The sequence below is a fragment of the Oryx dammah genome, unplaced genomic scaffold (assembly GCF_014754425.2).
Source record: "Oryx dammah isolate SB20612 unplaced genomic scaffold, SCBI_Odam_1.1 HiC_scaffold_16, whole genome shotgun sequence".
In the NCBI taxonomy this organism is placed as follows: Eukaryota; Metazoa; Chordata; class Mammalia; order Artiodactyla; family Bovidae; genus Oryx; species Oryx dammah.
The window spans coordinates 39,608,187-39,622,474 of NW_024070200.1; the positions used below are offsets into that span (position 1 = coordinate 39,608,187).

Sequence of the window (14,288 nt, forward strand, 5' to 3'; positions counted from 1 at the left end):
ACAGCAAATGAAACTACAAACAAGGTGAAAAGACAACCCTCAGAATGGGAGAAAGTAATAGCAAAGGAAACAACTGACAAAGGATTAATTTCCAAAATATATAAGCAGCTCATACAACTCAATATCAGAAAAACAAACGAGCCAATCAAAAAAACCTAAATAGACATTTCTCCAAAGAAGACATAAAGATGGCTAACACATGAAAGGATGCTCAACATCACTCATTATTAGAAAAATGCAAATCAAAACTACAATGAGATACCACATCACACCAGTCAAAATGGCCCTCATCAAGAAGTGTACAAACAATAATGCTGGAGAGGGTGTGAAGAAAGGGAACCCTCTTGCATTGCTGGTAGGAATGTAAATTGATACAGCCACTATGAAAGACAGTATGGAGATTCCTTAAAAAACTAGGAATGAAACCACCATATGACCCAGCAATCCCGCTTCTAGACATATACCCTGAGGAAACCAAAATTGAAAAAGACACATGTACCCCAGTGTTCACTGCAGCTCTATTTACAATAGCTAGAACATGGAAGCAACCTAGATGTCCACTGACAAATGAATGAATCAAGAAGCTATGGTACATATATACAAGTGGAGTACTACTCAGCTGTAAAAAGGAATGCATTTGAGTCAGTTCTAATGAGGTGGATGAACCTAGAGCCTATTATACAAAGCGATGTAAGTCAGAAAGAGAAGTATAAATATCATATACTTAAGCATATATATGGAGTCTAGAAAGATGGCACTGATGAATTTATTTTCAGGGCAGCAATGGAGAAACATAGAGAACAGACCTATGGACATGAGGGGTGGGGAGGAGGAAGAGGGTGAGATATATGGAGAGAGTAACATGGAAACTTACAATAGCATACATAAAATAGATAGCCAATGGGAATTTGCTGCATGACTCAGGGAACTCAAACAAGGGCTCTGTGACAATCTAGAAAGATAGGATGGGGAGGGGAATGGAAGGGAAGTTCGGGAGGGAGGGGACATGGGTGTACCTATCATTGATTATTGTTGATGTTTGACAGAACAAAATTCTGTAAAGCAGTTATCCTTCAGTTAAAAAATAAAGTGACAGAAAATAAAAAGATCATATAATCTGTAGTTAAAAAAAACTCTGCCAGTTTGTTCAAATATCACTGCTGCTGCTGCTGGTGGTAAGTCACTTCAGTTGTGTCCGACTCTGTGCGACCCCAGAGACGGCAGCCCACCGGGCTCCCCCGTCCCTGGGATTCTCCAGGCAAGAACACTGGAGTGGGTTGCCATTTCCTTCTCCAATGCATGAAAGTGAAAGTGAAGTCGCTCAGTCGTGTCCGACCCTCAGCGATCCCATGGACTGCAGCCTTCCAGGCTCCTCTGTCTGTGGGATTTTCCAGGCAAGAGTACTGAGATACCCTTAAATAAATATATATTAAAACTAAAGCATTTATTCAAACAGCCAGTTTTCTGCACTTAGCAAATTCCATGCCTCTATGTGTGTGTTATAACCCCTTAAAACCAACAGGGTCCCATTATTTCAATGGTGGTTCCTTCCTCTCCCCCCGCCCCCCACCCTGCCACCCCCCGAAAATGAAGGGATCTTGGGCAAGCGGAGTGAGAAATTCTACGAGTGCTGCAAAGAACCGTACCCAGATGTGACCTTCACAGTCACCATCCGCCGCAGGACTCTCTACTATGGCCTCAACCTGCTCATCCCCTGTGTGCTCATCTCTGCCCTAGCCCTCCTCGTCTTCTTACTCCCTGCAGACTCGGGAGAGAAAATCTCCCTGGGTGAGTACTGGGTCTGAGCTGGGATGGGAGGGGCCTGCTTTGAGGGTGGCAGTCAGGGGCCCAGTGCAGAGATATCCAGGGTCTGCTCAGTACATCCCAGCCCAGGGTGACTTCCTGACACTACAGCCCCCTGTGCGGGGTGGCCAGGCCCTCCTGAGATTCCACAAGCTCCTCTGATCCTGCAGAAAGGATGGGGATGCCAAGGGAAGGACCAGTTCTTCCCTGAGGGGCCTGTGCCTTCTCCCCTCCTGACACCCCTCCCCACCCCTTGGTGGCAGCCAGCTGGGTTATGCTGTGGACAGAACACCATTAAGTTTAATATAGTATCAGCTTGCATTTCTATATTGTCACACGCAATATAATTCCTTACCATCCTCCAATAGGAAGATAAGAAAACTATGATTTAGATTGGTGAAATGAGTTCCTCAACATCTCAAAGAGTTACTAAAGATTGTGTTTGATACACATAGAAATCATTCTCAAACCCATAACTTCTGACTACAAGTGTCTTTGACTACTGTAGTTGACTTTCTGACTACAAAGCTCAACCAAAAAGTGAAATTATGTTTTATTTGGTGGACTTTCTAAGGACTTCAGGCTTGGGATGTAGCATCCGAGATAGCTCTGAGGGACTGCTCCAAAGAGGTAAGGAAGAAACTAGGATATATATAGAAGTTTTTGCCACAGACAGAGTAGTCAAAACATCAAAAGATTACTATTTAAAAATCAGACTTCTCAAGTTAATAAATTTAGTGCTTTCCTATGCTTGGGAAGATGCAGAGTCTGGGTTCACTGAAGTCATTCCTGTGATGTATACCTCAGCTCTCCAAAGCTAGTATCCTGTGTTTTCTCATCCTAAGTGCCCTCAGGGTGCACCATCTGGGAGTCTGCAATGTGATGGCTTGATGGCTGCAACATCTATTGTTTATTGATATAGCAGGTGATATTTTTATTCATAGGGCTCAGCTTGGGCACATAAATGACTTATCCAAGGTTGCACAGCTAGTAAGTAGCAAAGCCAAGACCAGAAGCCATGTCTTCCAACTGTATCTCTTGTTTTTCCTACTGCTTGGAAATTACCTCTAGAGACTAATATATTCATAATAAAAGAGATATGTGTGCTGAAGTCAATGGTTTATTTTGAAGTGTTCTAATCTCTGGCTTCTAAGTTTGTCTCCCCAGGGATTTCTCTGGAATTCTGGTAAATAATTCAAACAGTCCTCAGAAAAATGCCCATTCCTGTGAATATAGAAAACCAGGCATTCCATTTGGTGTTGGGAATATTACGGCTACCACCCTCATACCTCCTTTGAATCTCAGGTTGCCTGGAGTTCAGGCCTTACGTTCTTTTCTGTCTCAGGGATCAGTGTGTGTCTCTATTTCAGGGATCACAGTTTTACTCTCCCTCACCGTCTTCATGCTGCTGGTAGCTGAGATCATGCCTGCAACTTCTGACTCAGTGCCCTTAATAGGTAAGCAAGCAACTGGCTCCTCTAAAGACCTGGGCTTAGACAGTGCCTGGGATTTCCCAGCACAGGCAGAGAGCAGAAACGTGTCCTCCAGGACCCCAGAGAGCTGCACACTGCCCCTTTCTGCTGTGAGGGGATGACTTGCTTTAATTACTCAGAGTTGACTCATGACCTCTGCTTACCTGGGCACACAGAAGGGGACAGGGAATCCAGCTTTGTGGTTTGGCCTAAAGATGCAGAAATGTCCCCTTTCCTGCCACAATGCACCTCTCCACACACTTGTTATGGCAGCAGAGACTTTTACCATCAGAGATCCATTATTTTAGCTTGAGTCACTGTTTTTCCACAAATTCATTGTCACACTTTAACTCTTAGCTGTTGTTTCCTGAGATAACTTGACATCTCTGTAGAAAGTTAAAGCTTGTGAGAGAAGGTGAACAGGACAAATATATTTTGGCCCAGTGTTGGGCTGCACTCCACAGGCCTGCCAGCCCTGTACCTGCCCAGACTTTAGACAGAAGAAAGAGCCCAGAGACACCGATGGTTTGATAGATGGGAGATCTTACACGTCTGAAGCAAAAGGGTTATGGAGTGACACCCCACCGGTTACCTAAGAGAATTGACGTCAGATTGGCCCATTGGTTACCAGGGAAACCAGCGAAGGGGCACAGCCCTCTTAGCCCCTTGGGCTGAGTACCTTCAAGGTGCAGAGGTCTTCCCTTTGTTAAATTATGAATCAGGAGCCATTCTAATCTAAAGATTTAAACAATCACTAGCTGGCTGTGGGGGAAAAGTCTGTAGGTATTTATTGATTAGCTCTGTGATTAGGGAGACAGTCAGTCATGTGAGTGTGATGTAGGTTAAGCAGGGACTGGTCCAGCAAAGGGGATGTAGAGAGAGCAAACAAACTATACACAAAGGCAGGTGTAAGGATGATCTTCTGCCCAGGGAGAGATAGCAGACCCAGGAGGCAGCATCACCTGTTGCTATGCACCTCCCTGGACTGGACTGAACTGGAATAAACAGGAACATGCAGAGCAGGGGTGCTCAGTGGCCCAGAGAGGACCCAATACCCTGGCTACTGCAGTCAAGGTTCAGTTCCTGGTCAGGGAACCACACCTCCAAGCCAGTTGTGAGGACAGGACGCAAACATTGTGCCAGTAGATATTAGGTTTGATGAGAGTCCCCACTCCCACTTGACAGTGGAGGTCAGAAAGAGGAAAGCAGTTTATACAGTGGCAGTCCTGTGTGGTTAACCAGGGGTAAGTAGGAATAGGGGTCCTTATGTGATACCCTCAGGCTTCACTTCACAAATTCAGAAGCCAAGGCCCTTCTTGGAGCTTCCTGGATGTGTAATATTTGACCAGAGAGCCTATAGGTATAAAGAGCCTCTGTGGGTGTCATGGTTTTCTCAGAACCATCATGGAAACAAGGATACTTCAACCTGACATTCTGACCCCATCCTTTCACTTTTAGTAGAGACCTGCAGCAGAAACTACCCTTAACCAGGCAGTCAGCAGGCCCCGATGTCTGATGAACCCACAGGCTCGGCAGGTGCCTAGCCCATGTCTAGAAGAATGGAATGGCCTTCTGGAAGGCTTTCTAGAAGAAGGACGGCTGTTGGCCTTCGACCTCTGTTGTCAAGAGTTCAGCTGTGGGATCCAGCCCCCCTGGATCTCTGTAGGTCACTGTGTGAGTCTGCTAAAGGCTGCCACAGTAATAGTCCTCAGACTGGGTGGCTTACACGGGAGACATTTATTTGTGCCCAGTTTTGGAGGCTGTGAGTCCAAGATCAAAGGGCCAGCAGGGTTGGTCTCCCTCCTTGTCTTGTAGACAGGTACCCTCTGCTGTTACCTGACATGGTCTTTCCTCTGTCTTCACATCTCTGTGCCCCTTTGAGTTCCCAAATTTCCCCTTTCTATAAGGACACCAGCCAGTTTGGACCAGGTGCCACACTAACAATCTCACTTTAATTAATCTCCTCTTTGAAGGCCCTCTCTTCAAACACAGTCACATTCTAAGGTACTTGTTGTTTAGAACTTCAACGTACAAATTTTAGGGATACACAGTATGCAGCCCATAACAGTCCTGGTTTGGTCCCCCTTCCCTCCCCTTCCCAGGGGTCCCTGATGCTGATACCAAGTCTCAAATGTCCTCCTCCAGTAACTCCTTGTATGTTCCTCTTGGTCTCCATCGGAAAGCAATGAGTTCCTGTCTGCCTGGAGGGTAGGAGGTGTTTTTAACCAAGTGTATAGCCACATACTTAGCCTTGTACAAGGATGTCTGTTTAAGAGCTCAACCTCTTGGTGGGTAGCCACAATGAAGGTTTATCTATTTATTTATATTTATGTTAGCATAATTTATTGTTTTACTTGTTTAAGGAGGCGTTGATCATACATATTTTTGTTTCATTATTTTTAATACTCTTTGCACTTGAATCCATGCTTCTCATCCCTTTTTTATTTTTTGAAGTATAATTGATTTACAGTATCTTGTTGGTTTCAGGCATACATCATAGTGGTTCAGATATATATATATATATTCTTTTATATATTTTTTCAGATTATTTTCCCTTATAGGTTATTACAAAATGTTGAGTAGAGTTCCCTGTGCTATACAGTAGATCCTTATTGGTTATCTGTTTTATATATAGTAGTGTATGTGTTAATCCCAAAATTGCTCCTCCACACTGAAGGTTTAATAATCATAGTTGACAGTTAAAGAATGCCCACCTGTGCCAACTTTTTCCTATACCCTTGGTCCATAAAATTGCACCAACCCTGCAGAGAAGGCATTTCTGTCCCTGTTATACAGTAGAGAATCTGAGGCTCAGAGAGGCTAAGTGACCATTTAGGCTCACAGATGATAGCCAGTGTACCAGGAGGGAGCGCCATGCTGCTTCTCACCTGGGCCAAGGTAGAGAAATGCATCCTTACCCATCAAAGCTGAAGCTGATGTTCTCAGCCTGAAAGGACACTGCAGCTGACCTCTTCCTCAGACTGGCCAGCTGGCACTCCCCACCCCTATGGCTCTCGGTTGATGGAGCTAGAGCCTACTGTAAGTAGAGTCATTTTCCAGGCCTGAAAAGACAGCTGGGTGGCACCTGATCTGCCCTTGCTAGACCTCTGCAGCCTGCCCATGGCCTGCAGTCATAACTGTCGTGACCACCTTCTCTGTGTCCCAGTGGTTTCAGTTCTGACAATGATGCTTCCTTATTAGACAACCTTATCACCATCCTGTGAGGTGCACTTACCTTTCACCGAAGGACGAAGCAGTCAGGGTTCCTCAAAGTTCAGTCAGCTGGTGAGGCTGCTCACCAGGACTGGAGGAGGCAGGTCTGTATGCTGTGGGCTGGCCTCTGTGGGCTGTGGGCTGCAGGCTTGGAAGAGGTCACACTCTGCTCTTGAGCCTCACTCCCCAGCCCCTGGTCAGGATGCCACCGTCTGGGTTCCCCACACCGTGCTGTGGTAACACCCCTGCATCTGCGCTCTCTGCAGCCCAGTACTTCGCCAGCACCATGATCATCGTGGGCCTCTCTGTGGTTGTCACAGTGATCGTGCTACAGTACCACCACCACGACCCTGATGGTGGCAAGATGCCCAAGTGGGTGAGTTCCTCCCCAGCAACTCCACCAGAAGAGGGCTCAGGGTGCTTTCCCCAGAGGGGGCTTCAAGGATGACATCTATTTTTAAAAATCCCCCCAAAAACTTGGGATTCCAAAACAAAAAGCTGCAGTTCCTCACATGTCTGCATATCTCTGCATCCAGGGGAGTAGGGTGAGTGCTGTCAGGGTCCCACAGGGCTGTCCTTACAATCTTACATCCCAGAAATGGGCTTAGGCCACCGCTCTGCACCTTTCACTGAACAGTGTTTCTAAACCTCCTTTCTGCACATAGTGTTAGAAGCAACACAGAAGATGACCATACAGCTACTGGTTGGAGCTTCAAAACAGAATGAGGAGTGAAAAAGAGTAAGAAACAGTGAGCAGTGTACACATATACATTCAGTTGTCGACAAAATAATCAATAAACAATAGGAATAGAAAGGAATTTTATCCAACTGAGAGCTAGCCTGGAAACCAGCTTCCCAGATGACTCTGAGAAACTGCTCTGGAGAAGCAGGGTTTTCAGCACAGTTTTATATCTTGTCAGAACAAAGAACATTAAACAAGTTGGGGTTACATTTCTTCAAGGTAAAAAAAAAAAAAAAAGATCAGCTTGTACACATTGATTCAGCATGGCCTTGGTGCCTGAGAAAGGAGTCTTATCATCAGAGGGCTAGCACTGACATCCCAGGAAGAGAGGCATTTAATCTTTTATTTTTATCATGGACATACTTTACTTTGGGTCAGTGTGCCTTTTCCTTTAATAATTAAAGCAAATGTACAATGTATGTTTGATAGGCCATAGGCTATTTTGAAAAGTGAAATCGCTCAGTCGTGTCCGACTCTTTGCAACCCCATGGACTGTAGCCTATCAGGCTCCTCTGTCCATGGGATTTTCCAGGCAAGAATACTGGAGTGGGTTGCCATTTCCTTCTCCAGGAGATCTTCCCGACCCAGGGATTGAAGCCGGGTCTCCCGCCTTGGAGGCAGACGCTACTGTCTGAGCCACCAGGGAAGTCCATTATTTCTTTGAGCCCCTTTTTTGGGGGCTGGGGGCGGGCAAGAATACTGGAGTGGGTTGCCATTCCTTTCTCCAGGAGATCTTCCCAACCCAGGGATTGAACCTGGGTCTCCTGCACTGTAGGCAGCTGCTTTACCGTCTGAGCCACCAGGAAATTCAAGTTAACTTATGCATAAGCCAGAATGACTTCCCTCTATCTCAATATATGAAACTTTCTTTTATCACAATACACATAGGAAAGTCATTTAACCAAATGTCTATAAAATAAAGGTAAGTGGTTAACAGTGGTGACAGGGGATGTGATAAAAGGGAATGGATAGAAAATAAACATTTGTCATCGTAGCCCAGGTCAGGCTCCATGTTCCCCATGTTTCCCAGCACTGATGCCTTGTGATGTGTGCTGACGCTTCCCAAGCCACGGCTGTGCTCCATGTAAGTCCAGTGTCCAAAACACTATACCCACTCTTGATTCAGTTTAGTTCAGTTCAGTCGCTCAGTCATGTCCGACTCTTGCAACCCCATGAATTGCAGCACGCCAGGCCTCCCTGTCCGTCACCAGCTCCCGGAGTTCACTCAAACTTACGTCCATCGAGTCAGTGATGCCATCCAGCCATCTCATCCTCTGTCGTCCCCTTCTCCTCCTGCCCCCAATCCCTCCCAGCATCAGAGTCTTTTCCTCTTTGCATGAGGTGGCCAAAGTACTGGAGTTTCAGCTTTAGCATCATTACTTCCAAAGAACACCCAGGACTGATCTCCTTTAGAATGGACTGGTTGGATCTCCTTGCAGTCCCAAGGGACTCTGAAGAGTCTTCTCCAACACCACAATTTAAAAACATCAATTCTTCGGTGCTCAGCTTTCTTCACAGTCCAACTCTATATCCACTCATGACCACTGGAAAAACCATAGCCTTGACTAGACGGACCTTTGTTGGCAAAGTAATGTCTCTGCTTTTTAATATGCTGTCTAGGTTGGTCATAACTTTCCTCCCAAGGAGTAAGCGTCTTTTAATTTCATGGCTGCAGTCACCATCTGCAGTGATTTTGGAGCCCCCCAAAATAAAGTCTGACACTGTTTCCCCATCTATTTGCCATGTTGGCAAACCTTGGTTGGGGGCTGAGCAGGGCCTGGACTTTTCCCACCTCATGTGATGATGTGACCAAATCCCCCACCCAGAGCAAAGCTGTCCCCCAACCCCTCTCCCCACTTGTTTCTGGGGCCCCACAGACCTTACAGTCTTCCCGTCCAGAGAGCAAGGCTTAGGGACCACTGGTAGCTAAAGAAGCCCTCTCATGCCTAAACAACCCTGTCTTTGCTGACCCATAATCTTGAGTCCAAGTTCAGAGTCAGTTTAGGACTGAATGCAGCTGCAAGATGTAAAATGCATTTCCTTAATCTCCAGGAGCAGGGAGTTCCTGGGCCTTCTAAAAGTATCCATTGCACAATAATTTATAGTTACACAAAAGTTAAGAAAGACCTTTTTTTCTTTTCTTTTTTTTTTTTTAAAGAAATTGGCTTTACAGAGTGACTGCCCTTGAATTCTTTTCCACAGCAAGTCCTTATACTTGGTAACTCTCATGGCATCAGCAATGGGCTCCCCCAAATGGTACAACCTGTCACATAGGTTATATCACCATAGTCTACGGGCTTGTTCTGAGGAGTTGACGCCCCACCCCTCAAAAAAAAAAAAAAAAAGCTGACATGTTTGTGTACATTCACCTACCTTCTCTTCTGACTTAGAACCTTGAAAGACTTTCTTGTCTATCCACCCATCTGTTTATGTATTTATTTATTTATTTTACTTTACAGTTCTGTATTGGTTTTGCCATACATTGACATGAATCCACCACGGGTGTACATGTGTTCCCAAACATGAACCCCCCTCCCACCCCCCTCCCCACAACATCTCTCTGGGTCATCCCCGCGTACCAGCCCCAAGCATGCCGTATCTGGCATTGGACCTAGACTGGCAATTCGATTCTTACATGATATTATACATGTTTCAATGCCATTCTCCCAAATCATCTCACCCCCTCCCTCTCCCTCTGAGTCCAAAAGTGCGCTATACACATCTGTGTCTTTTTTGCTGTCCTGCATACAGGGTCATCATTGCCATCTTTCTAAATTCCATATATATGTGTTAGTATACTGTATTGGTGTTTTTTTTTCTGGCTTACTTCACTCTGTATAATCAGCTCCAGTTTCATCCATCTCATCAGAACTGATTCAAATGTATTCTTTTTAACGGCTGAGTAATACTCCATTGTGTATATGTACCACAGCTTTCTTATCCATTCATCTGCTGATGGACATCTAGGTTGTTTCCATGTCCTGGCTATTATAAACAGTGCTGCGATGAACATTGGGGTACATGAGTAAAGACAATCTCTTTAACAAGTGGTGCTGGGAAAACTGGTCAACCACTTGTAAAAAAATGAAACTAGATCACTTTCTAACACTACACCCATCTGTTTAAAATAAGATTTACAAGTATCAGAAGTCAAAATCAAAGAATTATACGTAAGAAAATTCTGCTCCCATTCCTACTTCCACAACCAGTTGATAACCATTTCAATTAATTTCTTTCTCCTTCCAGTATTTATACAGATGCCAAAATATAAACACGTATTCTTATTTTTTCTGTTTTGACTGTTATACAGAGAAGGAAATTAAGGCAGTAAGATACAAAACCATTTTTAATGACCTGGTAGCAATTTACTGTTCCAGAGAATTCTAAATTAGAGCTACTGTTGCTATGTCACTTCAGTCGTATCCGACTCTGTGTGTCCCCATAGACGGCAGCCCACCAGGCTCCCCCGTCCCTGGGATTCTCCAGGCAAGAACACTGGAGTGGGTTGCCATTTCCTTCACCAATGCATGAAAGTGAAAAGTGAAAGTGAAGTCGCTCAGTCGTGTCCAACCCTCAGCGACCCCGTGGACTGCAACCTTCCAGGCTCCTCCATCCATGGGATTTTCCAGGCAGGAGTACTGGAGTGGGGTGCCATTGCCTTCTCTGCTGAATTAGAGCATATGCTGATTATTCACCTCTCAGCACAAGAACATGTTAAAGCAATGGTGCAAAGCAAATATGAAATTTGTATTTCTCTTTCATTTTATATAACACACTGCATTTTTTTTCCTTTCTTTCTATGTGTTTTTGAAACATAATCTCCAAGGGGCTTTCATTATAATCTGTTGCCATGAAGAAAACGCTGGCAGTGCAGTGGCATTATGTGACGTTTACACAGCCAGAAACAAAACCCTAACCTAACAGAAGAGGTCACAAGCACAGACTGAGAAGTGCCACGAGGATAATCTCATCTTCTGAGATGCTTTAGCCTTGAAAGCTAATGATTCAGGCCATAAAATTCAAAATAGATTTTACTTGAGCTGTGCCCCAGGGGATGTGCAGACCCCCACATGCGGGGCATAGCAAAGCCCTGGATCTGAGGCTCAGGTTTCCCTGTACCACTGTGTCTGGGTTTGGGCACATTCACAACCCTATGTGCTTCCTTGAGTTCTGGCTCTGGCTTTCTGGTGCCTTCCCAGTGGGGGTTGGGCTAAAGTCATGGGGGCTTTCAAAGAACCCAACAGACAGACCTTTGTATGGATGAGTCTGTGGAAGTCAGAACACATTAGGTGACTCAGACTCACTGTATGACCTTGAGCCAGTTTATTCATCCCTCTGAGCCTAAGATTCTTTTTTTTTTTAATTTATTTTATTCAAGTATAGTTGATTTACAGTGTTGTTAGTTTCTGGTATAAAGTGATTTATATATTTACATATATATATATATATACACATACACACACAGAGTGCATATATATGTGTGTATACATCAGCCATAAATCTAAAGGATTTGGGCTGATTTTGTGCTCCATCAGCAGAGCTAAAATATTTACCATCTGGCCCTTTAAAGAAAGTCTGCCAACCCCAGCTTCAGACTTTTCACAGCACTTTGTCTTGTATCATCTCATTCAGTCTTCACTGCAGCCTAATGGATTAGGTTAGAGGTTCACAGCGCCTTCATGAGTCAGGGTTTTGTGTTTTCCAGAGAGCACATAGGACAGAAGGAATACCTAATGGTTCTATAAATAAAACAGGTAAAAACAACTTACTAAGTACTTATGCCCTGACAACTTTGCACCTGTCGGCACAGCAGACCTCACACCTTGGGAGCATGCTACGCTGCTTGTCTGTTCCACGATGACTTTCTTGGCACTTGCCTTTTATCAGGACAAGTTCCAAAATCTGCTGTGCAAGGGTAGGATATCCTGCAAGGAATGCAGTGATCTGATGTAACAGTCTGGACTGCTTCAGGCTAGGGAGGCACACGATGTCTCAAGTGTCACAGGGTTGCCTCTTAAAACTTAACATCTCCAGGGGTGCCTTTATGAGTTTGCTGCTGCACACTGGGGTACCCCACACAGAGCTGAAGATGATGGTCCCTAGTTCCAGATGTAAAATGCTCTGTTCCCTGGCTCAGGGCTCCCTTTAGAAGACAACCCTCTTCACCCATACAGGCTATCTTCCCTGAGATGGCACTGTGCCCATAGCTTCTTCCCAGGGTGATTTTCTGCATTGCTTTATCATCACCTCACAGTTGATCAAACCATCATGCCCCGTTGGCACTGCTTGCCTGTGTAAACTCGCCTGGGAAGGTGTGGCGACCTGTCACCCCCAGGGTCCACCCCCACGAAGTCTAGCGGTTGTTACAGTTGTATCCCCCTTGCTGTCAGGGTCAGCTGCGGGTCCTGCCCAGCACCTCTAAGACTGTGCTGTCTCCGCAGACCAGAGTCATCCTCCTGAACTGGTGCGCCTGGTTCCTTCGCATGAAGAGGCCGGGGGAGGACAAGGTGCGGCCGGCCTGCCAGCACAAGCAGCGCCGCTGCAGCCTGGCCAGCGTGGAGATGAGCGCAGTGGCGGGGCCGCCGGCCACCAATGGCAACCTGCTGTACATCGGCTTCCGCGGCCTGGACAGCATGCACTGCGCGCCCACCCCTGACTCGGGGGTCGTGTGCGGCCGCGTGGCCTGCTCCCCCACCCATGACGAGCACCTGCTGCATGGCGGCCAGCCCTCTGAGGGGGACCCGGACCTGGCCAAGATCCTGGAGGAGGTGCGCTACATCGCCCACCGCTTCCGCTGCCAGGACGAGAGTGAGGCCGTGTGCAGTGAGTGGAAGTTCGCGGCCTGTGTGGTGGACCGCCTGTGTCTCATGGCCTTCTCCGTCTTCACCATCCTCTGCACTATCGGCATCCTGATGTCGGCACCCAACTTCGTTGAAGCTGTGTCCAAAGACTTCGCTTGACCCAGCCCTGGCTCCCAGCGTATAGGACATACATAGATGCTCGATGATGATGGCTTAAAGAGAACTTGGGATGGCTGATCCCACCGCACCATTAAACCCTGAAAGATGCACATGTACCCCCATCACTGTCATGTCGGTTTCAGCTTCCTTGTTACTTTCAGTAATGGGGTCTCAGCACGTTTCAGTTTAACCCTCTTTAGTGGGCCACTTGATATCCTTGGAGCCGTCCTTATGGTCATCAGGAACCCCGAGAGGTAGTTTTGTCCATCCCACGTTGCCTGGTGAGCTCTTCAGAGGTTGGGGTAGCTAAGGACTGACTGCCAGGGGAGGCCTGGACAGCAGGTTTGCATGCCTGCATGTCACTTGAAAATGAGGGCCTACATGGAAATTCATACCTGCTTTTGCCTGTGTACAAACCTAGATTGAAGTTAATCACAATAATAAACCACACTCAGTAAACCCATCAGATGATTGATGAAACAAAACTAAAAACCCAACTACTCCTTCTTCAATTCAGACTTTAATTTCTCTACCAAGGACACTTCTATGCTATGTCTGCACTTTTAAAAACAGACAGTAATAGTTGATCTTGTAAATTATGCTTTTGCCAGCCTGATTTTTGCCAACTTACCCTCTTGGGAATCAGGATGGACACAGGTGTGTGTTGATTCTGAACCAGGACCAGACTCCATCAAGTCAGGGGAATTTCTGTAGATCCCAGACACTCTCAAGTTTCCTTTGCTGCCCCTAGGCACCAGGCGGTTGAGTGAATCTGTTCTAGAGGACAAATAGAATTCTATTAGAATTACCACCCAAAATTTGTGGATCCATACAAATGCACGACATAAAGTCACCAAAGTATTCCGTGCATTTTCTCCTTGTGTCAGGGCTAAAAGGCGCCCTCTGTTGCAGGAACTGGGGAGGGGGTGGTGTGGCTGATGGCTTTCCTGAATGGCAGGCCAGTAGTGGTTAGCAGGAGAGGCTGATAGACTAACAGTGGCTGCATACCCAGTAACTCCGTTTTCTGGTTTGGCAGGGCTCAGTTTATGCACCCCAGCTTCAGCCCAGAGAGCTGGCTGAATGAGTAGATTCACTGGA

The 14,288-nt window shown here is 46.1% G+C and overlaps 1 protein-coding gene across 1 annotated transcript in view; it reads left to right on the forward strand.

The window, feature by feature from the left end:
* Positions 1 to 13,989, forward strand: part of LOC120875517 (neuronal acetylcholine receptor subunit alpha-7) — a 150,443-nt gene extending 136,454 nt beyond the window's left edge. Inside the window, exons 7-10 of the mRNA XM_040257376.1 lie at positions 1,594 to 1,788; positions 3,174 to 3,260; positions 6,755 to 6,864; positions 12,672 to 13,989. Coding sequence (XP_040113310.1) covers positions 1,594 to 1,788; positions 3,174 to 3,260; positions 6,755 to 6,864; positions 12,672 to 13,190 — 911 coding nt within the window. The 3' untranslated portion in view covers positions 13,191 to 13,989. The remainder of the gene's footprint in view (positions 1 to 1,593; positions 1,789 to 3,173; positions 3,261 to 6,754; positions 6,865 to 12,671) is intronic.
* The last annotated feature ends 299 nt before the right edge of the window (positions 13,990 to 14,288 follow it).